The 20552-nt window shown below is 40.1% G+C and overlaps 1 protein-coding gene across 3 annotated transcripts in view; it reads right to left on the bottom strand.

Annotated features, from left to right (window-relative positions):
- dpp6a (dipeptidyl-peptidase 6a) overlaps positions 1-20552 on the bottom strand; it is a 208477-nt gene that overhangs the window by 143922 nt on the left and 44003 nt on the right. The window contains exon 1 of one of the 3 annotated variants that reach the window (XM_061065080.1): positions 8976-9157. The exons of the other annotated variants lie outside the window; for them this stretch is intronic. Coding sequence (XP_060921063.1) covers positions 8976-9026 — 51 coding nt within the window. The 5' untranslated portion in view covers positions 9027-9157. Of the gene's footprint in view, positions 1-8975; positions 9158-20552 lie in introns of those variants that run through there. 3 annotated transcript variants of the gene reach the window in all.

The raw sequence follows: 20552 nt of genomic DNA, 5'->3' as shown, positions 1-20552 counted from the left end.
GACCAAAGGAGGTGCAGAGGGTCAGCTGTGATCTTGAAAAGGAATAAAAAGTAGATTTAAAGTCGCTTCAGTTGCCTTTTAATGTGGCTCATTGAGTTGTGATGTAATCATGTGTGAATTCGGCCTTCCCTTGAGAGCCTCAGTGAGGGATTCCTCGAAGCCTTTGCAGAGAAATTGGGTCAGGATTCTGCTTCAGTTCAATCATTTAATTAACCATGTTTAAAAGTCAAAGAAAAAGCAGCGTTAAAAGCAACAGCTTAAATTCTGACATTAACAAACATTTAATACAGTTAAATCAGGAACTGTGCATGGACTAAAAAATGGACTAAAAGAGGATAAACGCTGCCACCTGGTGGATGCATTCTGCTTCAGTTGTGTACAGTTATTTCAGAATGAACAGCTCACCTCTGCAAATAAAAAATAAAAAACTCTCTACACACTCTCCATCAGAGTCGACCACTGTGACTTCTTTAACAGATCGTTTCTCATTTCATGTGCCAGAGCCGTACTTATCAAGCCTCACGTCTCCCCCTGCATCTGAACTACTTTGGCGGGCTGCAGTCTCTAAATCCTCTCCTCCATCATAAAATGACGGTGGTGTAGAAGAAGGAAGGTGCCCCAAAAAGGTTTTAGAAGGAGCAGTGTGGTCAGGGACTAAAGTGTTTCCAGGAGCGGCGTCAGTGCCAGCAGATTTTAGGCTGCCAGACGGTAATTAATGCACCCTGAAGGGAGGTGGTCAATCACCCTGATAAGCTTTACGTAACATGAATTAAACAACAGGATTAATATCTTTAGTGTAAGAAAAATGCTGCAGATTAAAGATCAAGATTTAAAGGGTCAATTCACCCAAACTGAGGAAAGATACTGCGTTTACTTCCATTAACAAAGAGTGATTGTCAACCCCACTGCCATTTATTTTATTTTACATTAACTAGCTTTAGGTTATCTTATCTGCCAAACAGTGTAGTCAAATATTAGAAGCAAGACCATTAGGCTTCACATACTCATTCATAAGGGCTATAATAAAAAGCCTCAGAGGCACGGTACATATGGAAGGAAGGAAGGAGGGAAATTAGCCATTTTTGGTTTCAGTCCTCAACTTCACTGCTTGATGCCATTAAATCCTTTACACTGACTCTCTTAAAATAAAGATATTTGGGTCTCAGTAATGATTGGCTTTAAGGGTAAAGAATATTAAAGGGAGTGTTTGCACGTTAAGGGTTTTGGTTGATGCCATGCAGATGAATTCGACTCATCTACTCACACAAATTCCATGTGTGATGCTCAGAGAAACATGTTTTTGTAGAAACAGTTTTCTGTATCTTGATATAACTATAAGGGATTTTGTCAATATAAAATAGTTCAGGGATTAAAAAAAAAAACAGATAACCTGGACAATTTAAATCAAAACTTTCAGCGATCAGGGTTACAGGCCCCCCTTTAAACTGCCTGAGAAAATAGCTTTTTTTCAGAAGTCAATCAGAGGAAGTCATGCCGTGTTGCTTCTCTGATTAAACACAGACATATGCTACTTCAGTAATTAATCCACCTGGAGAACTTGAAAGATTAAAAAAAAAAAAAAACAGAGGGGAAAGTCTGCCAACTCTGTGTGAACTGAAAGTTTGTTGTTTCAGCGTTGACCTTGAAGACGTTCACCCCTCGTACTGAAGCTGTGATGAGAGCGTCGCGTTCGCAGCAGGAGAACGGGTTCATTTTAGAGCGAGACAGCACAAGAACTCGTGAATTTATACTGTGGTGTCACATTTCTCTGTTGCAGTCCATTTCTCACTGCGAATACTGTCATAAACCTCCACCTTCAATCCCGAGCTTCACAGAGGGAGGATCAATCTGGCCATTACCACAGATACTTGGGTCTGTTGGAGCTCCAGTTTACGACTATAGAACCCAATTTGCAAGTGAAGCCAGATTTCACACCCTGACATCTGTCCCTAAGTATTGCACACATGTCGCAGCAGCATTTTTTGGAAATGGAAGGTTTTAAATCTTATTTACTGCACAAGGGAATTTGGCTTGAAGGAGTAAAAATGCATACATGATGAGAACAAAAGATAAATGTTAAAGGGACTGCACTTAGGAAGCAACTTTCAAGTCTTACAACCCTTAAAAATGTTTTACAATAGTTGTTCAGCATTAACCCAAACACAGTGGTACACAATGTAAGTGCCATGCAGGACAACTTTCAACATTCTTTTATTGGTGATAAGGTGAACAAAATGAAACAATTATATATAGACATGACAACTAAAGCGAGAACAAACAAACAAAGATAAAAAAAATAAAAATAGATACAAAATAGCATAAGCAAAGATACAGAGCGACAATACAGACAAAATACATTTAAATGAGATGAGAGTCAAGCAATGATTTGTATGTTCAGGTAGTGTGTTAGAAAGGTGTGAAATGTGTTCGAGGCAGCATAATGCATTAAAGTGCGGAATTTAGTGGGGAGTAGCGAGAAAACAAACAAAAATATAAATAAATGAAAAATAAATGAAAAATTAGTTAGAGAATAAAAAAAATGAAAAAAAATGAAAAAAACTTTCAACATCTAATGCATCCAGATACCTTCACATACTGAGCTTGGCTTTTGTGAGTAAGTAGTAGTAGTAGCATAGTTCTTATGATGTGTGTGCATTATTAGTACCTGCTTAGCTCTTTAGCCAAAAATAGTCAATTGCAATTTTCAATAATTATGCACAGACGACGCCAATGTTTTGTGTAAACAGCTGTTTGATTCTGATTAAGCATAATATCCAAGATAACCACACTCAGTGAAAGAAAGTACTTAGAGACTCAAATGACAATCTTTCAAATTTGGATTAAGAAAATTCATTCTTCATACTTAGTGTCAAGTGGCTTTGAAAGTGACTTCTTGTTTCTATGACCAGGCTGTTTTAGCTTTCAATTAAAAGCCTTTTTTACTCCTATCATGTGTGTCAATGTGTGTGTTTGTGGCTTCAGAAGCTTGGTTTGAACGACAGGGGGAGATTGAAGGTGCTGGAGCCTGACGCTGTTGGACTTCAAATTAAATGGACAAATTAATAGATGCTGTCACTCGGAGTGTGAAACCACCTACTAGCGTCAACATCAATCCGACAGCAACACCTTTTTTTTTGACGGACATCTCCATCTGCCCAATGCTGAGGCGCCAATCCCTCCTGACGAATCAAAGGCATTAGGAAGGAGAAACAAATCTCAGAAATGACAAATAGCCAGAGGGAGGAAAAAAAAGTTTTGACAAATCATATTTTGCTCATTCTGCAGTTTTATGATGTGTCTATATTGGGTGTGGAATACGGCTGCAAAGTGACATGAAGCATGGCAAATTGAGCCCCAATCCTATTTGAAATGGGGGAGATAAAGTCCCCAGGAAATTTAGAGGGACAGAGTGAGCAGGGAGGAGGGCTGTAGGGTAGAAATAGAAAAAAAGAGCTTGGTGTTGTGAGCGCGGGCGTAACGGCGGGTGAAACATCGAGCACATTGAAAGTGTAAGAGGCACAACGGTAATTTACAGATGCAAGTCAAGGAGGTAAGAGAGAGAACAAAAAGGCATTTCAAGTTATCTCATGTTTCTCTGTTGACTTGGATCCCATTTCCCAGACAGGGCCACCAGAATAATTTCACGTATGGTGGAGATGGCGGTCCAAGTAGAAAAGTCTGTTTGCTGAGGGGTTGATTTGTCATTCTGGCGGATCAGCAATAACCCAACAAATCCAGAAGCAGGGAGTGATAAAACGTGAAATCCTAGGTTGAAAAGGACAAGCCATTGTGAGGTTTAAAAATATTCTGGGGGGTGAAACTGCGCTTCCTTTTCGGAGGAATATCATGAATCAAAACATTGTTCCAAACATCATCTGTTCACATACTGTCCAACAACTTTATTTCTATAAAGTACACTGCCTTTCCTTTTAGTATTTTCCAAGTAGTTTAAAGGGGGTTTACTACAACCACTTCCACCAAAATCATATTTTTAATTAGTTTCAGTTAAGTTTAACGGGAAATATTCAAACCAAAGACCTATTTTTTTAGCCATGCTAATAGGGCTAGCTCTAGGGATGGGAATGGCGGTCTCTCAGTCCCAAACTTGGTTCGGACTGAATTTCAATTTTACGGCTAAATACCACAAATATTCATGACATTTCCATTGGTCTCAGCTGTAATGTGCTGACTGAACTTCCAATTAAAGTATATATTTTAGTATGCTTACATGGTGCTCAGTACGTATCCCTCTACAAAAACCTGTAAGAACCTGTGTGTGATCATGTTAGCATGGATTACTATACAATTCAATTAGAAAGTCAACTTTTTATGCCATATTTTTTTACAATACCCCCACTTTAATCATTCTAATCAAATTCATCCCAACTTGAATCTTGTGATTGGTTCTATCCCATTTCTGAAGAAAATATGTCCCGACACAGCAGTAAAATACACTCTCGAAGTTCTGTTTCATGGGGACTTTAACATGTAGTTCGGCCATTGAGTGGGCCCTAAAATAACTTCAATAGCCATTTAATTTGCCCTAAAAATCATCATCAAATAATCATCTTATACCACACAGAACCATGTAGCTCCTGTAATACATTGCCGTAATTCTCTATCAAAGTTAAATGTTTACTCTGGGATTTCATTTTCAACTCCCAGACATTCCAACCTCTTGGATATTAGCCAAAAACATTGAGTCTCCTCTGCTCAAAGTAAAGTTCTGAGTGTTTGAACAATGTTTATCTCGTTAGCATGAGTCCCCCACTGGGCTGTTGCCTATTAAGAGGTTTAAATAAGGCACCAGCCTCTTTATAAGAAGAGTTATGAAGTGATAACCAAACAGTAACAATTGAGGTGCCTTGCTGTAGCTCTACCTCGGCTACTTCTCTGTTGTTTTCCTTGTTGTTATGCTGCAACAGTGCAGACTGCAGCATGACACAGACCCTGAGCCTGCTGTTCATCTGAACCTCCAGATGTCCTCAAATTTTAAAGGTGAGAGGAATACAGAAGGAAAACAAATGTGTATGAAGAGCGCCGAGGACAGGAAATGAACAAAGGGTGAAAAGGGAGAAAGCATAAGAAGGAGAAGAGAAGGCGTGGAGGATGATAAGTTCAGATACATTTGTCTCTCCTGGACTGCTGCCATTTAAACTTGCAAAACACGTACAGTACAATGCACACACACACACACACACACACACACCTTGAATCCGTGATTGTGTGAACGCTTTGTTATTACAACAACGACCTGCTGTCATTATCTGATGGCTTTTTAATTTGTTTTACTCGAGGATTCCAGTCACAGGTTTGACTCGAGGCCAAGAGAATCGGCCAGAATGCGTTGGCTTGGGCTTCTCTAAGCACACACACACACACACATACACACAAAAATCCATAAGTTCAATTTCACATTATTCATTTCTTAACTCAGCTGTTTTTTTTCTCCCTTGTTTGGTATTCTGGCTGGAGAAGTAGAAAGGTGGTGAATGACTAAAAAAAAGAAATTGAAAAATGTGGATTTAAAGTAATTATCGATTTATTTGTGTAGAAGTACGACTTAAATGCCACAGAGTAGCTGCACCAAAGACAAATGTCCGCAGAGGAAATCACTTATTCATATTTCAGCCTTTACTGTGTGTTGCAGTCAATCATCTGTCTTTTCAAAAAAGAATCAATACCAAATCTCATTCTTTCCTTCTCCTATATCCTCCATTTTTACAGACCTAATCTGCCATAGCATACAAATATTTCGTCATACACGAAGAAGCTGCAGAGTCAAATTTCTAACATAAACCATTTGAAGTCTATTGGGTTCACATTTATATGAAAATGGCTTTAAAAATACATTCTTACACCCTGATACACACTCAGCCCCCGGTCCTATCGTAGAGAGAGAAGCATTTCTGGTGTTTAAATTGAAGAATTTCCATCAGGGATAATAGCTCATGAGCTGGAAACCATTTTAATGTATCAGAGTGATTGAAATTAGACACATTAGCTGGCAAATGAGACATCTTCACACAGGGTGGGGATTTGTGCGGTCCGCCTGGGGTGGTATGAGGGGACACTGGATGAGCTTTGTATTAAATGTGGCACATCAAAAATCCTCTGACAGGTTTGGCTGCAAATCATCTCTAGAACAGGTATCAAAGGGCGGACACCTGAGCTCTGGGACACGAGGGACGAGAGCACAGAACGGAGAACATCATTGTTAGGAGTGAACTCGTGGAGACTGGGTGAAGGAATGGTTTCAAACTTAGATAGGGGGATCAAAACTGAAAGAGGGCACAGAGAACGAATGGGACCTGTCAAAATAAAAAGCAGTATAGAGCTTGAAGGTAAAGACTGAAACAAGTCCTCTAGGTATCAATGAAGTAACAACAAAGAAAAGAAGAGTATAGGGTTGTTCAGCTGAAAAATACAGGACCAAGTATCCTCAAGTTTGTGATGCCATGATCCAACTTCATACTGTGAGTAATTATCGTAAAAATCTGCTTTATTCACATGAAGTCATGTTGTTCCTCTCCATCGCAAGACAACAGCCCCCATCACTACCTGCAAGTACTGTTTTTCAAAAAATCACATGACAATCACAGAGGACAGCAGGGCAGTACTAGCTAAGAATTTATATGTTTGTCAAGATTATACTATAACATTCAAAATCAGTGTTTTTTCTGTTACTTCCATGAACACATAGCATGTTCAGAGAGGCTGCAAGCTGAGCTGCTGCCGACAAAATATCTTAAGAGTGGCTGTAAGTTAAAAATGTTGCTGCTGACAAAGCTTGTTAGGAGGGGGCTGTTAGCTGAGCTGCGGCTGACACATGTACTCAGGCGGCTTACAAACTGAGCTGTCGCTTCTGACAAAGTATTTTCAGAGGGACTGCGAGCTGAGCTGCTGCCTACAAAGTAAGTAGAGGGGCTGTCAGCTAAGCCGCTGCTAAAGTTTGTTTAGCTAGATTGTAGTAGCTCTGCTTGTTTGTTTGTTTTTAGATGAGGATAACTGACAATCCTGGTTAACGATTCACGCTGATGAATTTGTGTACGGCTGTCTCTTACTCATCAAAAAAAAGTGTTTGACAAACAAATCTCCTCCACATTAAATATTTGTTATCCTGAAATTGTCTATGCTATTCAGATGTGACTGACTCTCAAACTAGAAAACAAAAGACCCCAAAAAATTAGTTGGCTGTTTATTATTCATGTTTTACAATGGACCTAAACCCTTGAAACCCTGACAATGACAATAATCCTAAGTAATAAGGCTTTTAATTGTTAGACTAGCACACTGGTGTTTGTTCAGAACTCAGTTTGGATAAAGGAATCAATATTTCCAAAGAAACCGACTCCTGAGATCAGCATTAAAAGGACATCAACCTTTGAGATACACACCTTTAATTTGTTAAGCAAAGAGCCATCTCATTCTAATTTGCAGCAAAGTGAGAGGAAGCCCTGACGAAAGCTGTGAAATAGCTAATTGTTTAGTAAATTGGGTCCTCTTTAAATGTCCATGTTATGCTAATGTTCCTGGCACAGATTGACCACAATAACATTAGCAGAATAATGCACACAGGGCTCATAATGTCAGTGGGGATGTTGCTTATTTGGACAATGTGCTGAATTTGTAAAAGCATCAGTGAAAAAACAAACATCGCCTGTTATCTTTAGCTAAATGTTAGCTCGGAGGAGCTGTAAAGCAAAGATAGTCTCTTTTTTTTTCATATGGTCTGTAGCAGTGGTTTCCAACCTTTGTCCCTGAAGCCCCCCTTACTTGTATCTAAGGAAAACTCAGCTCCCCAAGACCCACATGAAAAAAGTGATAAATCACTGTCAAAGTTAAAAGCAATTGTAATTTTTTTCCATTGATAAAATCCCGACAGAATAGGTAACACATGCTTGTTCTCAATTGTCGCTTATGGGTCTCCATACATGTGTGTTATTGAATGTGTCTGCAAAGACCCAGTCCTCTGCATGTATTTTGATCTTTTGGTTTGTTTTTTCTTGGTGGAGAGTGGATGTATTTCCTGGTGGAGAGTGGATGTATTTCCCCCGAGCCAATTACAAAACGCAAGAGAGTTTAGGAGTGGATACAATTCAGTGATTGGACGTGATTCAAACTGGGTGAATATGGCGGACGTGGAAGTAGTAGTAAAATATAATCAAAGTGAAATGCCAAGCAGATGGTTGTAAAGTGAGTGATCGCTTTTGGGGGCGGTGAGCCCAGGAGGAGTGGCCCAGTTTGAAAAAGACTTGTTTATTTGTTGTCATATATCCTCTGAGCAATCTCATGTAACTACCAAAACACACCACCTCCGCCAAGGCTATTTGACAGGTGTCTAACAGCAGCTCATATTTCATCCCTAAACAAGCGGACACAAACACTTCTGGCCCGAGTCACGTAACCGAGTCATGTCACGTACGAGGATGTCACAAAACCTTGACGGGATTCCCGGGGTTCAAATGGGGAGTCTGAGTAAGAAAATCCACCAAATATAAAGATGAGTTAAGATTTTTAATGAGACAAGTGGAAAGTCTGATTTAACGTCCACTTAAGCGACCATAGACCCTTGAGAGAGAATGTGAGTGAGTAATGAAGGAGTGCCCCAGGGGAGAGTGCTGGGATATCAAAAGAAGCAGACCAGATGTCATCATATTAGGATAATGCAACACTGTTGCGACTGTCCAGATGCAGAATTTGACTGCAGATTGAGCTCCCACGCCATACCCTGAGATTGATATCTTAATGACAACAAAAGCCCTATGTATAAAACTAACAAAACTTGCAACAATCAAGCTAAAATGAGCAGTAATACAAGTCTGTTTGGAGAGCTATAGCATCATGCAAATCCCATGGGCCTATCAGCACTAATAAAGAAGAACTGGCTCTTTAATACTAAGATACAGATAAATCCAAAGACTCAACAGTTCCCCAGAATGCATGCTACAGTACGAGTGCAGCTTCAATCTTACCATTTTGGAGGTGGTGGTATCGATCTGCTGGGTGGCAATTAGCATTGACATGGCTGAAGTGGCAGCAAAAGCTCTTCCAAAACTCACCCCCTCTTCTCTCCTTTCCCTCAATAAAGAAAAGTCCTCTGGACAAGTACCGAATGAGTGGGAGGCTTCACCTAAAGTGGAAGGATTAGTGTAGCACCTCTTCCTCGCGCCCCAGATCCTCCTCCTCCCCCCCCCCCCCCCCCCAAACCCCGTCAGCTGACTCGCACTCTCCAAGAACACTTCCACATTAGCCAATCAATCACATTGTGACCAGGGTTCGGTCTGATGCACGGTGATCCATTCGTCAGAATGGGCTCTTTGGAAATGTGCACTCTCCCGTCTTGCACTCGCTCCGGCTGTCTCCCCCCTCTGTTACTCCCCTCTTTTCTCCACGGCACTCTGCCTATCCCTCTTTGACTTTTCCCAGCCTCTCGATCTTTCTCATTGACTCTGCTCCCTCGCAGGGTTTATCGGTCTTTGTATCTCCGAGACAAGTCGTTGTCTCGAAACTCTCACTTCAAGTCGTTCGACTGTCTCGTGCCTGGCCACTCTCTCTCTGTCCCTGATTCATTCTCAGTCGTACCGTACCTTCCTTACCTTTCTCCCTCCCTTCTCGCTTATGTCTTCAACAACAGAGTCTGGGTGATTATTTTGGCGGGTACAGCACCTGAACTAAATTGGAGTTTTGTGTGTAATCTGTTGGGCTGGCCATGGGAGAGACATCTGCCAGAACACACAGCTTCTTTACATCTCCATCATAGCCCTACTGTGTGTGTGAGTGTGCATATCTTCTTAGAGTTCGCAGGTGGGCAAAGAGATGGAGAGAGAGAGAGAGAGAGAGAGAGAGACAAGAAACAAAACCATCTGTCCTTGTCAAATAGGACAAAGGCATGAAAAAGCAATAATAGCGTCAACATTTATAGCGTTAGTTACTTGATGTTCACATGACTCAGGTTATTGAATATCGATCAAGTCTGCAATTTAACTTGAAATTAAAGTTTGTGTATTTGCAGGTCGCCATCTTAATGAGGTGTCTGCTGCCGTCCAACAATCTGCAGATCACTTTAATCAGTCCCCAAGATGGGCTGTAATAAAGTGACAGTGATATATTCCTGCCACGAATTGCACCTCGTAAATTAACCCCACCTGGCGGGAAGATTGGTCCTGGGCACGGCACAGAACCAATCTTTAAATGTATGTAGAATTTATAGCAACAGCGTGTTTTAGCCAAAGAGAGGCACCGGAAAGACTATTTGTTCGCTACCCTGAGAAGCAGTGCGAGACAGAGGAGAGATTGAACTCTGTGGATCACACACTTTTTGATACAGAAAGTTTTGAAAGTTTTTCTTCATATTTAATTTGCTCGGTCAATATTGGTCAGACTACAAACTGTCAGGGGCGGCTTGATGTAGTGAAGAAAAAAAATCAGGGACAACAAACAGACTGTTGGACGGGTTAAAGCCTTAGTATACTCAAAATGGATTCAGAACTGAGATCCTGTATACCAAAAACTGTGAAAGTCAGTAGATTAATTTTTGTTATGGTAATATAGGGTTTGCCATGGAGTTCATACAACTAAACTGTATTTAGCGTCAATAGATTTAACCCAATAATAGATTCTACCCAATTGTTTTTTTTACAAGTCAATCATCATCCCTTTAAAAATCTGACAAACTGAATCACTGCTGTCTTATCTAAAAATGTCAGTCAATTTGTTTGACAATTTATTTCACGTCATCAGAGCTCTGGATTCAACCTTTACACCAACTTCAGTCAACATTCAGACACATTGAGGGTTTAGCTCTGGAAAGAGCATGTCGCATACACAATAACTGAATCCTAGCTGCTCATGCCCCAGGCTGGACTCCGACCTTAAGCCCCACGTTGCATGAGATCTCAGCTCTCTCTTCCCCATAATGCTCGTCTCTATCCACTGTCTTATTAATAGAGGCAAAAGAAACGCTTGTTTTATATAACGAAGTGCAACAACTCAAACTTCTTTTTAGATTGGACTAAGAGTGTTGGCTGTTACGTTTGTTTGGATGATTCATCAAATCAAGTCTAGACTTACAAAGTAAAATATAACAAAAGTAATGGTGTTATTGTAGAGAGACTATAGAAGCAGTATGTTCAGCCAGGAGGAGGTTGTAATGAGTTTAAGGACCATCTTGGACGATTGCCATCTGAAACAGGTATTAACATTTCTGTTTTAAATATAGCAGGACGACTTCACATACAACTTTTTAAGGTTTGGAGTCCATTTTCTTGGATATCGTGTCTGTCTAACTCATCTGAAGAGTTTTTATACTAGGAACTTAATAAGAAAATGTTGTGAATGAATGTTTCTGACAAACTTACAGATGGCAGTTTCTTCCCAAGAAAGATCTTATTCTCTAATATCCACTCTAACAAGAAGAGCATTATTCATACTTTTTATGGTTATGTGAAGGAACTGGCAGCACTTAGTTTGTGTTGTAAAGGTAATAATGTGGTCTTGACAAAGACATTTGTGAAAAGGGACATTCTGCTGATTTGGGCTAACCCGATTCAATGTCTCGTTCCAAAACCACAGACAGGGATGAGGGTGCAAAAATCTCTGGTTTCATTGTTCAGCACCTTCAATATCCATTATCTACCAGACCACCTTCCCATGACTCTTTCTTTGGTAGATAAAAACTCCTAATTCACTCTTGAATGTCGCCTCTGACTGAACATAATCGAGGATTGCTTGCCATCACGAAGTAACTGGGAAAACAATCGAGCAGTCTTGGTTTCATTTTAACAAAAGAAGCTCAATGGATTCCAGAGGAAATAGCACAATTTATCCTGCAGAAGGACCGAGCCCTTCACTCATTAATTCATTCAAATCTGCCAACCTTTGTATTTTTCTATTTAAGCTTGTGTTAATGAATACTTTATACAGATGTTTCACAATAGCAATGTTGGAATTTAAAAGGCAATGGAAGAAAGGAGATACCCTGAAATGCTGGAGGGCTTTAATGAGAAACTAATGAAGTGACTTGAAGAGGTGTTCAGCTGGCAGTAAAATCAGAAGCAACAGAAACCTGACTGTAGGGGCAGATTGGAAAACGGAGGCTTCTTACTAGAATATGATCCAAAACACAAAAAACAGGAGCAATAGGATTGAAAAGCCTCCAATAAAAGCTTAGGTTTCTATTCAGCTGAAGGCAGATAAAGGCAATGGAATCTATAGTAAATATTAGCTATGCAGATATAAAACCTATACTGTAAGATCTGAGCGACACTTCAGGAAATCATGTTGTAAAATCTCAGCAGGTCCATCTGGTGCATGCAGAGACCTGGCTCAGGTGCTGTTAGAGCATTTTTCACCTTGACGTCGGATGTGTCAGTCCACACTGAGCCGTGCTGCTGCTGCTGCCATAGGAAAGGCTTTTATCCCACATAGGGTAATGAACTTGGATTTAAATTGCTTGTTTTCAATGGTTTAGAGACTCAACAGACCATATGATTAGTTGCATTCCAATCATGAAAGCTAAGTAACAGAATTAAGTTGCTCAATTGATTTTCCTGGTTGGACGATGTGTTTGGATATGCAGTTAAGATGCATGCAAACAATTCATGTGTCACCTTATCTTAGAGACACAAACATCAACTTTAACCTTTATAACCATTTCTGAAAGAGATTAACTCAAGCTAAAACACACTTTTTCTTATTTTTAACATAATAATTTATAGTTTTAGCCTCTTTGAATCAACTAATGACAGCGTTGTTAAAATGACTCAAAAATTAAAGGCTTTATATGTAATTTTTCACACTTCAATATAACAGAAATCAAGTATATCCTCTGAAAATAACTCTGTGAGTCATGACTGTCTACAATGGGTGTAACACCCGAGTCCCACTGTCTGTGATGCTTTCAGAGTTTTCCGAGTCCTATCTTCAGTTTGTTTACATCGCCGGGACGGCCGGCCGGCTGGCTCATCCCCTCGCATATAAAAGTTGTTTAATTGAGGGACTAGAGAAAAGAAGAATAACATACTGTACTCACTGCTTAACTGTGTTTCTAGATCACGCTCATTTCAGGTAAATTTACATGCAGTGTGAAGATACGAGCATAATAAAGATCGCCAGCATTAGCATGCTAACACAACAATGCAGCGCGAGTTGTTTTGGTTTCATGCTGATGCTCAAGGGCGACATCTGCTGGATCAAAAAGCACATAAAGCCTTTAAAGGAACAATGTTTGAAAATGGCGTACTAAAAGTATGTTTTATGAAGTTTGAGGATGTTTTCTGCAATGAACTGTGATTTCTGGATTTCTCCAGTTTTAAATCCAACAAATCTATCTATCTATCTATCACATACAATAATGTAATGTTAGATTTCGTCATAAAAAACATTTATATATTACGGCTTCCTTTCATTTTAAAGCAGTAATTAAAGAAAGCACTGACTGCATTTCCCATTATATAACTTATTTTTTACTGTCTTTATTTTGCTCTCTTATTTGTATTATATTATAATGCCTTAATTTGTATATTATCACTATTTCTGTATTTATTTTAATGCTTCTGTTATAATCCCAAAAGTCCAGCCAGGGAAAGGGGTTGAAATTTATCCACAACTAGCAACCTGTACGCACAGTATCTATCTACTTTGTATTTCACATATAAAGCAATGTTCATTTCATTTGTTACATTTAACAAAAAAAGAAAACATATGTCATTATTTTTGTTGTTGTTTGAGAAGTAAAGTTTACAATACATAGAAAGCCTGAGGATTAAAAATGTAGGCAGTGGAGTGACAAATCTGAGCTCAGTGTTGCATTCACAGTAGACAGAGTATCAAACAGGAGCCTGATATTGTGTCTGGGCTGTTAGCTAATACCTGGATAAGGACACGGTCCTCCACCTCAACCCCTTTAAACCCATTTATTCCATTATTGAGCCCTGACTTTTCAATTCCTCCTGATCCCAAGAAAAGAGTGAAGAGACAAAATGAAAAAAAAAGTCCCTGAGGTCTGAAGAAGCACTGAAGGCAATTCCAGCATATTGTCTGTACGAGGGTGAAGCTGGATGGAGCCAAAGTGAGAGAGGTAACACCTGAAGGAACCGGGCTTGAATAAAAATCAGGATCAGATTTTGAATCAGTGCAACAAGGGTAAGATGTAGTGAGGAAATACATTAGCATTTAGTCATTGTGACGCTTTGGATAAGGCAAAATATCCAAACTGGAAAATCTAATCCGAGCATCATTTGGTTAAAAAAAAATGAAGCAAAACATATGACTCAAAATGACAAATAACCATGATGTAATACAAATCCATTTCAGAATAGCTTTCCATTTTTTTGATTAGCAAGCAGTTGAGCATTTTACTAATTTAATCTGGCTCTGAATTGAATTTGTATTACAGTCAAAGTTAATAACTTGACATTCAGTGTACGACTCTGTGCTATTTAGATAAGTGATGGTCTTCTTTGAGCACCCACATGCTTCCATGCCAAATTGCCCCATTGCTCATAATAAAACCATGTGTCTAAGAGAGCTGCTGCTGTTATATATTATTGGAATTGTTATTAATAGAACTATCAGAATAAAACGCGGAGTCCATATGCAGAGATACAGTACAGCATGGAGGGATCTTTGGGGAGGATTTGAGGAGACAAAGGAAGTGTGTAATGGCATTAATGCAACGGCTTGTGAATAAAAGATGAAAGTTTTGACTTGGCTCCAAGTTCTTCCTCTCTCTTGTGGCTCATCTCAATTACTATGAAGGCGGTTTAGAGCAGAGTCAGAAAAAAACACTCTAAAGACAAGACGATGTGGAACGCTCAAGGAAAAAAATCTAATTTTTAATACATGGAGGACAATGACTGACACTTCAGAAAGACACGAAACTCCCAAAACACATGCAAACATGACAATATGAGCTGGAGCTCAGCCTACATTTTCAGCTGTGCAGGACATTAGAAGAAGCGCTCCAGTGTCATGAAGTACTTAAATCAATCATGACTGGTGATCAGTAGCATAAAAGCAGACACATGTTCTGTGTAGTACAGATTCAAGATTTAAATGGAGCAAGAAATAATTTGTCCTTCAATTTTGTGAAACTGTAAAACTTAGAATATTGTTGTTTAACAGTTTTCAACTTAAAAAAAAAAGTGTTGTCTCTGTCTCCTGCCCAGGGACTACAGATGTAAATTAGCTTATAGCTAACTCTGGTACAGCTAATTGGCTGTACACTGTCCCTGTCAAAATAAAGAAATAAAGAAATAAATAAAACCGGGCAGCAGCTCAGTCAGTAGGAACTTGGGTCAGGAACCAGAGTAGTCGCTGGGTCAAGTCCTGGTGTGGACCAAATATGGAAGTTGGTCTGGTAGCTGAAGAGGTTCAAGGGCTGAGTGCCCTTGAACAAGGAACCAAACCCCCAACAGCTCCTCTGCACTCCCTGCATAGCAGTGTGTAGCAGCCTCACTCTGACATCTCTCCATTAATGCATGTCTAAAGGTCCTTTGCTGGGTTTGTTAGACAATGTACAGAAATGTACTGTTCATTTCTCCCAATAAAAACAAGCACTGTGGTTCTTGCTGTATTCAAATTAAAAGAAATATGGATACTGAACAAAAAAATGCTTATTATGTGCTGCGATCTCCTTGAACTACAAGTAAAACTGAACAACATTAAATTCAAAATATATAGGAGTGTTGAAATTAACCATTTCTATGTTGCATTGCCATGCAGACCTGGAAAACTCTACATGATCGATATACAGTATATAATTTGAGGGGTTTTTCACAAGGAAAATACACATGGCTTTGGTAAAGGCACTTTCAGTTCTTTGGTCCACCAGTTTGGTCAAGATGGGAGTATGTCAACAATGGCTGAATTGATTGTGATAACATTCGGTACATCCATTTATTGTCCTCAGAGGATCAGCCCTAAAGACTTTGGCAATCTTCTGACACTCTCTGGCACGACCATGTGGTAAGAATTTTAGTTTTGGAGAAAGATGTTTCAACATCTTGTGAATTATTGGTAAATTCCCAAAGGATACATTCTACACTCCAAGTTATCAAATTACAATATAATTATAAGATACCATATACGCCAACAACTGAGGTGTAGAATCCTTTCTGATTCCTGAAAGGTGAGAATAATCTTCTCCCATCAGCTTCACTTTGTCAAAGTAAACCTTTGGTGTCAAATTAATCTCCTGTTAAACAACATAAAGCTCAGCAGTGACAAACTATTCATTTAATGAGAGGTCTGCCAAGAGAGATTAACTAAACTCAATACTGCACTCAACCAAACAATCTGTCTTGTACAGAGTGGATGACGGACGACGCTCCTTTTGACTAATTGCCTTTAAAGCTGACTTGTGCTTGACGTGAAAGGGCAAAGTGATTCACTGACACCAACAAACAAGTCAACTGCTCACTCAGCCGAGGAGGGGGTGTTTTTAACCAAAAAACGCTGAGACATTAATCTGATGCACCTCGCCCATTAGCCTCCGCTTGTCAGAAGTGAAATTGGGCAGCGAAAAAACCCACTTCACAGGCATATCGTTAATTTCATGCCATGCTGAAGAGGGACGAGGGTGGGCAGGGAGTAAACGCTTCAGGTCGAGGACTTTACAGCACTCATAAATACTCCCCTATTAGTTTTGGAATTTAATATCGCCTCTTTACAGCCTCGATGGACTTTGAAAGGGAGGGATGAGTCCAAGGTCAGAAGCACTCTCCGCTTTGACCATTGATCCGAACACCAGGTCAATTCAGCAACCAATGATTCATGACAGCCTCAGCCAATCGGGAAGTACAGGCAGGAGAGGCCAATATGGTGACAGATGTCGGAGCATGTGCACAAGTTTAATAATGTAAAGCTGCTCATACAGGGACTCAAGGTAAATGACAGCAGGAGCAGGAGGGGGAAATGTAATTTACCCACAGCAATGTCAGACACGACGTGCTGATGTGGTTTCCTGCATCTGCTCTCAGAACAGCCGCACGCCGGACAGATAAATGGATTTCATCCAAATATGAAGAGGATTAAAAACAAGAAAAAGACAAGTTTCTTCTTGAGTGGAAGACGTCAGCAGGAGTTCATAAGGTCACTTTCAGCTGACATTAACTTAACAACATTTACTGTTATACACTGACAGTTATTCTCTCTGCAGACATGGCTGTTTGTGTCTTACATCTTTATTTTAAAAAGCCATTATCTCATATTTTCTTTCTTTCTGTCTTGTTCTTGTTTTTTAACACTAACATCATCTCCTCATGAACTAAAACAGCCCTTAAAAGCATAACGTTAGAGCACATATTATGGTTTTAAGCAGTGTTTTATAATAATACTTTAAAAAAGTGAACAAAAAAAAACAAAGTGAACAAAAAAAAACATAAATGTAACATCTTTATTTTTTTCTCACTTGATTTCTCCTTAACAAAATTATTTTTTGTAAACAAAATCTGTTTGATGGACGTGTTTTTTTTATTATCATTTTTTGTAGACTTAATTTGACGTTTAGATTTTTACTTTATTTCATTTTAACCAAGCTGCTGCTAAATTTGCAAAGAAAGCCATACATTGCAATGAATAAACTCAACAGAAACATTTCCAACACCATCATGTGTAAGCATTATAAACCACAAATTTTTAATGCAGAGTTCAATTAAATTATTATTTTTTGGGAAGGTGTACAGGAAAATAACAGAAAATGCACCAAGCTTCTTCTGCAGAATTATTATAGAAGCTCACATCAAATAATGTGACCATATTCTGGACAAACCCAATGGCTGTTTCTTCGCCTTCAAAATTCCTTTAGATTCTTTACAATCTGCAAAGTTTCAGATTTATTCTCCTACAGAAAAAAAAAAAAAAAAAAAAACCTTTCTCTACTCCCCTTTCTTAAAGTCCAGACCTGAGCCTGGTCACCGTATTGCTGCCTGAAGCTATAATTTAATTTTGCTTCTGTCACCCTGTGACCACGACCTTATATCATAAAACCCGTGAAACCTTTCAGGGCATCTTCGGCCAACAGCAGCGCAATACTAATTCATCCTGCACTGAGAGCTACACATCCTGCAAATGAAAAATAAGATACCTGAGACACCTCTAACACCAAGAGTAATAAGGTGTTTATTTTCCTGTTTTGTTCCACTTTCCCTCAACCAGTCTCATCTTATTCTGCTACTTATGTTTCCTGCCTGTATGAATAACAAATGGCACATTCACAATGTGTTTGTGAAATGTAAGAGTAAGACGGCTTTTCTAGCTGAGGATAATATGGATCAAAATATTGGGCATCTTGCAACTTACATTTTTAATGAATTTTGATCCATTGAAAGATCGTACATATCAACTAAAATAACTAATTTCCTTCTAATCTCTGAAATGTGTGAACTCTTTAATGTTTTGGATGCACTAGTAACCCTCTAAAAGTGCTCCACACTCACTATTACTATTTTTTTTTTGTGTGTTTTCAGGTGTACTTTCCCTTTAAAAAATTGTACCCGCTCCTCTCTTAACTGATTAGGTGTGTTTTCGAAAATTGGCTGCAAGTTAAACAATGTCAAAACTTCAGAGCCGAGGCCTCTGAGACTACAGAAAAACGTTGGCATAGCATAACAAATGCTGTTCCGCCTTTGTGAGTTTGATCTTGAGGTTCGCTGGGGCGAAAAGATAAAGAGATATTGTGTGAGCAGCGAGCGCAGCGCACCCGCGAACCTTGGAGAACTCAACCACGACACGGCTGACAGGTACAAGAGGAAGAGGAAGAGGGAGGAGGAGGAGGAGGCTCGGAGGCGCTGCCAGTCAACCGTCCCCTTGTTTCCCCCCCTTGTAGGCCCGGTCTGGATTCTCCCCTTTCCTGTGCTGATTGCATTCTCCCAAGTCTCCCCCCTGAGATTAGAAGAGGGTGGGATAGAGAGGGTACACAAACGCCTGCTACGCTGTGGTGGACAGAGCAGTAGCCCATCCCTCTATCTGTCCTCCTCCTCTGTGTGCACAGAGCCATGAGCACTGTGGGGATATTGAGACAGACATATCCCTCCAAGATGAAAGGGCCATTTCAGTCACACGGGGGCCCCCCGAAGGTAAACGTGGTCGGAGTTAGCAAGCAGCTCCTCGTTTATTGTGGAGGCTCAAAGGCACCATAACACCGGGCAAAAGCAATAAAGGGCAACTGCTCTGCTCACACTTCTGACAAGCTATTTGTGGCTCCAGCAGGCCATAAAGACTTATGCTTATTTGGGTTTTGTTTGTGAAGCGCTCGCAAAGTTTGTCCCTGTAGAGGTTACTGTGGTTTCCCCTTCACAGAGTTTCAGTTGTAGACGCGAAGCCCCGTCGGTGCTCTCGCCTTATCTTTTATTATTTGTGCAGTGATTATGCAGGAGATAAAGCTGACAGTTTGAAATCTCTGTCTTTCCCTCTCTGGAGGTTTACATGACAGCTTTTACAGCTGCAGTGTTTTGTAAAGGCTAAAGTCATGCACGCTGTAAGCTGTAAGAAACAAGGCAAACATTTGCTGATGCGTAGAGCACATCGTATGCTGCCTTTTTTTAATCGATCTCTACTGCTTAGATGCAATCTTTCTTTAACTTTTCCACCTCTCCACCTCCTACAGGAACCGATGACTGAGGCGTTTTTTGTTTAGTATTTTTTAACATCATCCTGAATTCATCTACAGTGACACCAATAGGGAGTGCCTTCATTGGGCTGCTTTCACATCAAGCTGTAGGATCACAGGTAGTGGTGCAAAGATAAACCGATTTGAATCAGTACCAAATCTTAACGTTAAGGAGTGAATCAGTCCGCAGAGGCCTGGATGGGTTAAAACCATAAATGGTAAATGGATTTGAGCTTATATAGCGCTTTTCTAGTCTTCCGACTACTCAAAGCGCTTTTACACTGCATGTCACACCCGCCCATTCACACCCTGAAGGTAGTGATCGCTATGTAGTATCATCCATCAGAAGTAATTAACCCCATTCATACACCGCCTCCGAAGCAGCGGGAGCAATTCGGGGTTAAGTGTCTTGCCCAAGGACACATCGGACATGTTGCCCAGCTGGGGATCGAGCCCTCGACCTTCCAGTTGAGAGGCGACAACTCTAGCAACTGAGCCACAGCCGCCCCATAGACCGTAAATATCAACGGACCAAGCCTGAGTGGCGTCGCCCGTCTGTTACTCACGGGGGGCTTTGGAGGCTCATCAGCAGCAGCTGTCTCAGCCTAACATTTAGTCAACCTAACTACAGACTTGAGAGCTGGAGCTGAGACGGCGTTTAAGCCTCTTTACGAACTGATACATCGCGCCCTCCTGTCAATCAGGTCGGCTACACGCCTTACTATGGATAACAGGTAAGATGGATGTGTGCAATATGGATTTATGAATCAGATTTTTTATACCAGGCTGTAAACATGTTCATTTCTGCTGTAAAAACTGATTTTTTGAATGTGGTGTGTGTGTGACTTAAGTGACTCTATGAGACAGCCTCAAGAGGACACTTAACAAACTGCAGGATTTTTAACTTCTGCACTGGCTTCATTTTTCCACACTGGAGATT

This window comes from Labrus mixtus, chromosome 19, assembly GCF_963584025.1.
Source record: "Labrus mixtus chromosome 19, fLabMix1.1, whole genome shotgun sequence".
NCBI classification, from domain to species: domain Eukaryota; kingdom Metazoa; phylum Chordata; class Actinopteri; order Labriformes; family Labridae; genus Labrus; species Labrus mixtus.
Note: the sequence above shows the minus strand (reverse complement) of the source record. Positions and strands in the feature narration are given on the sequence as shown.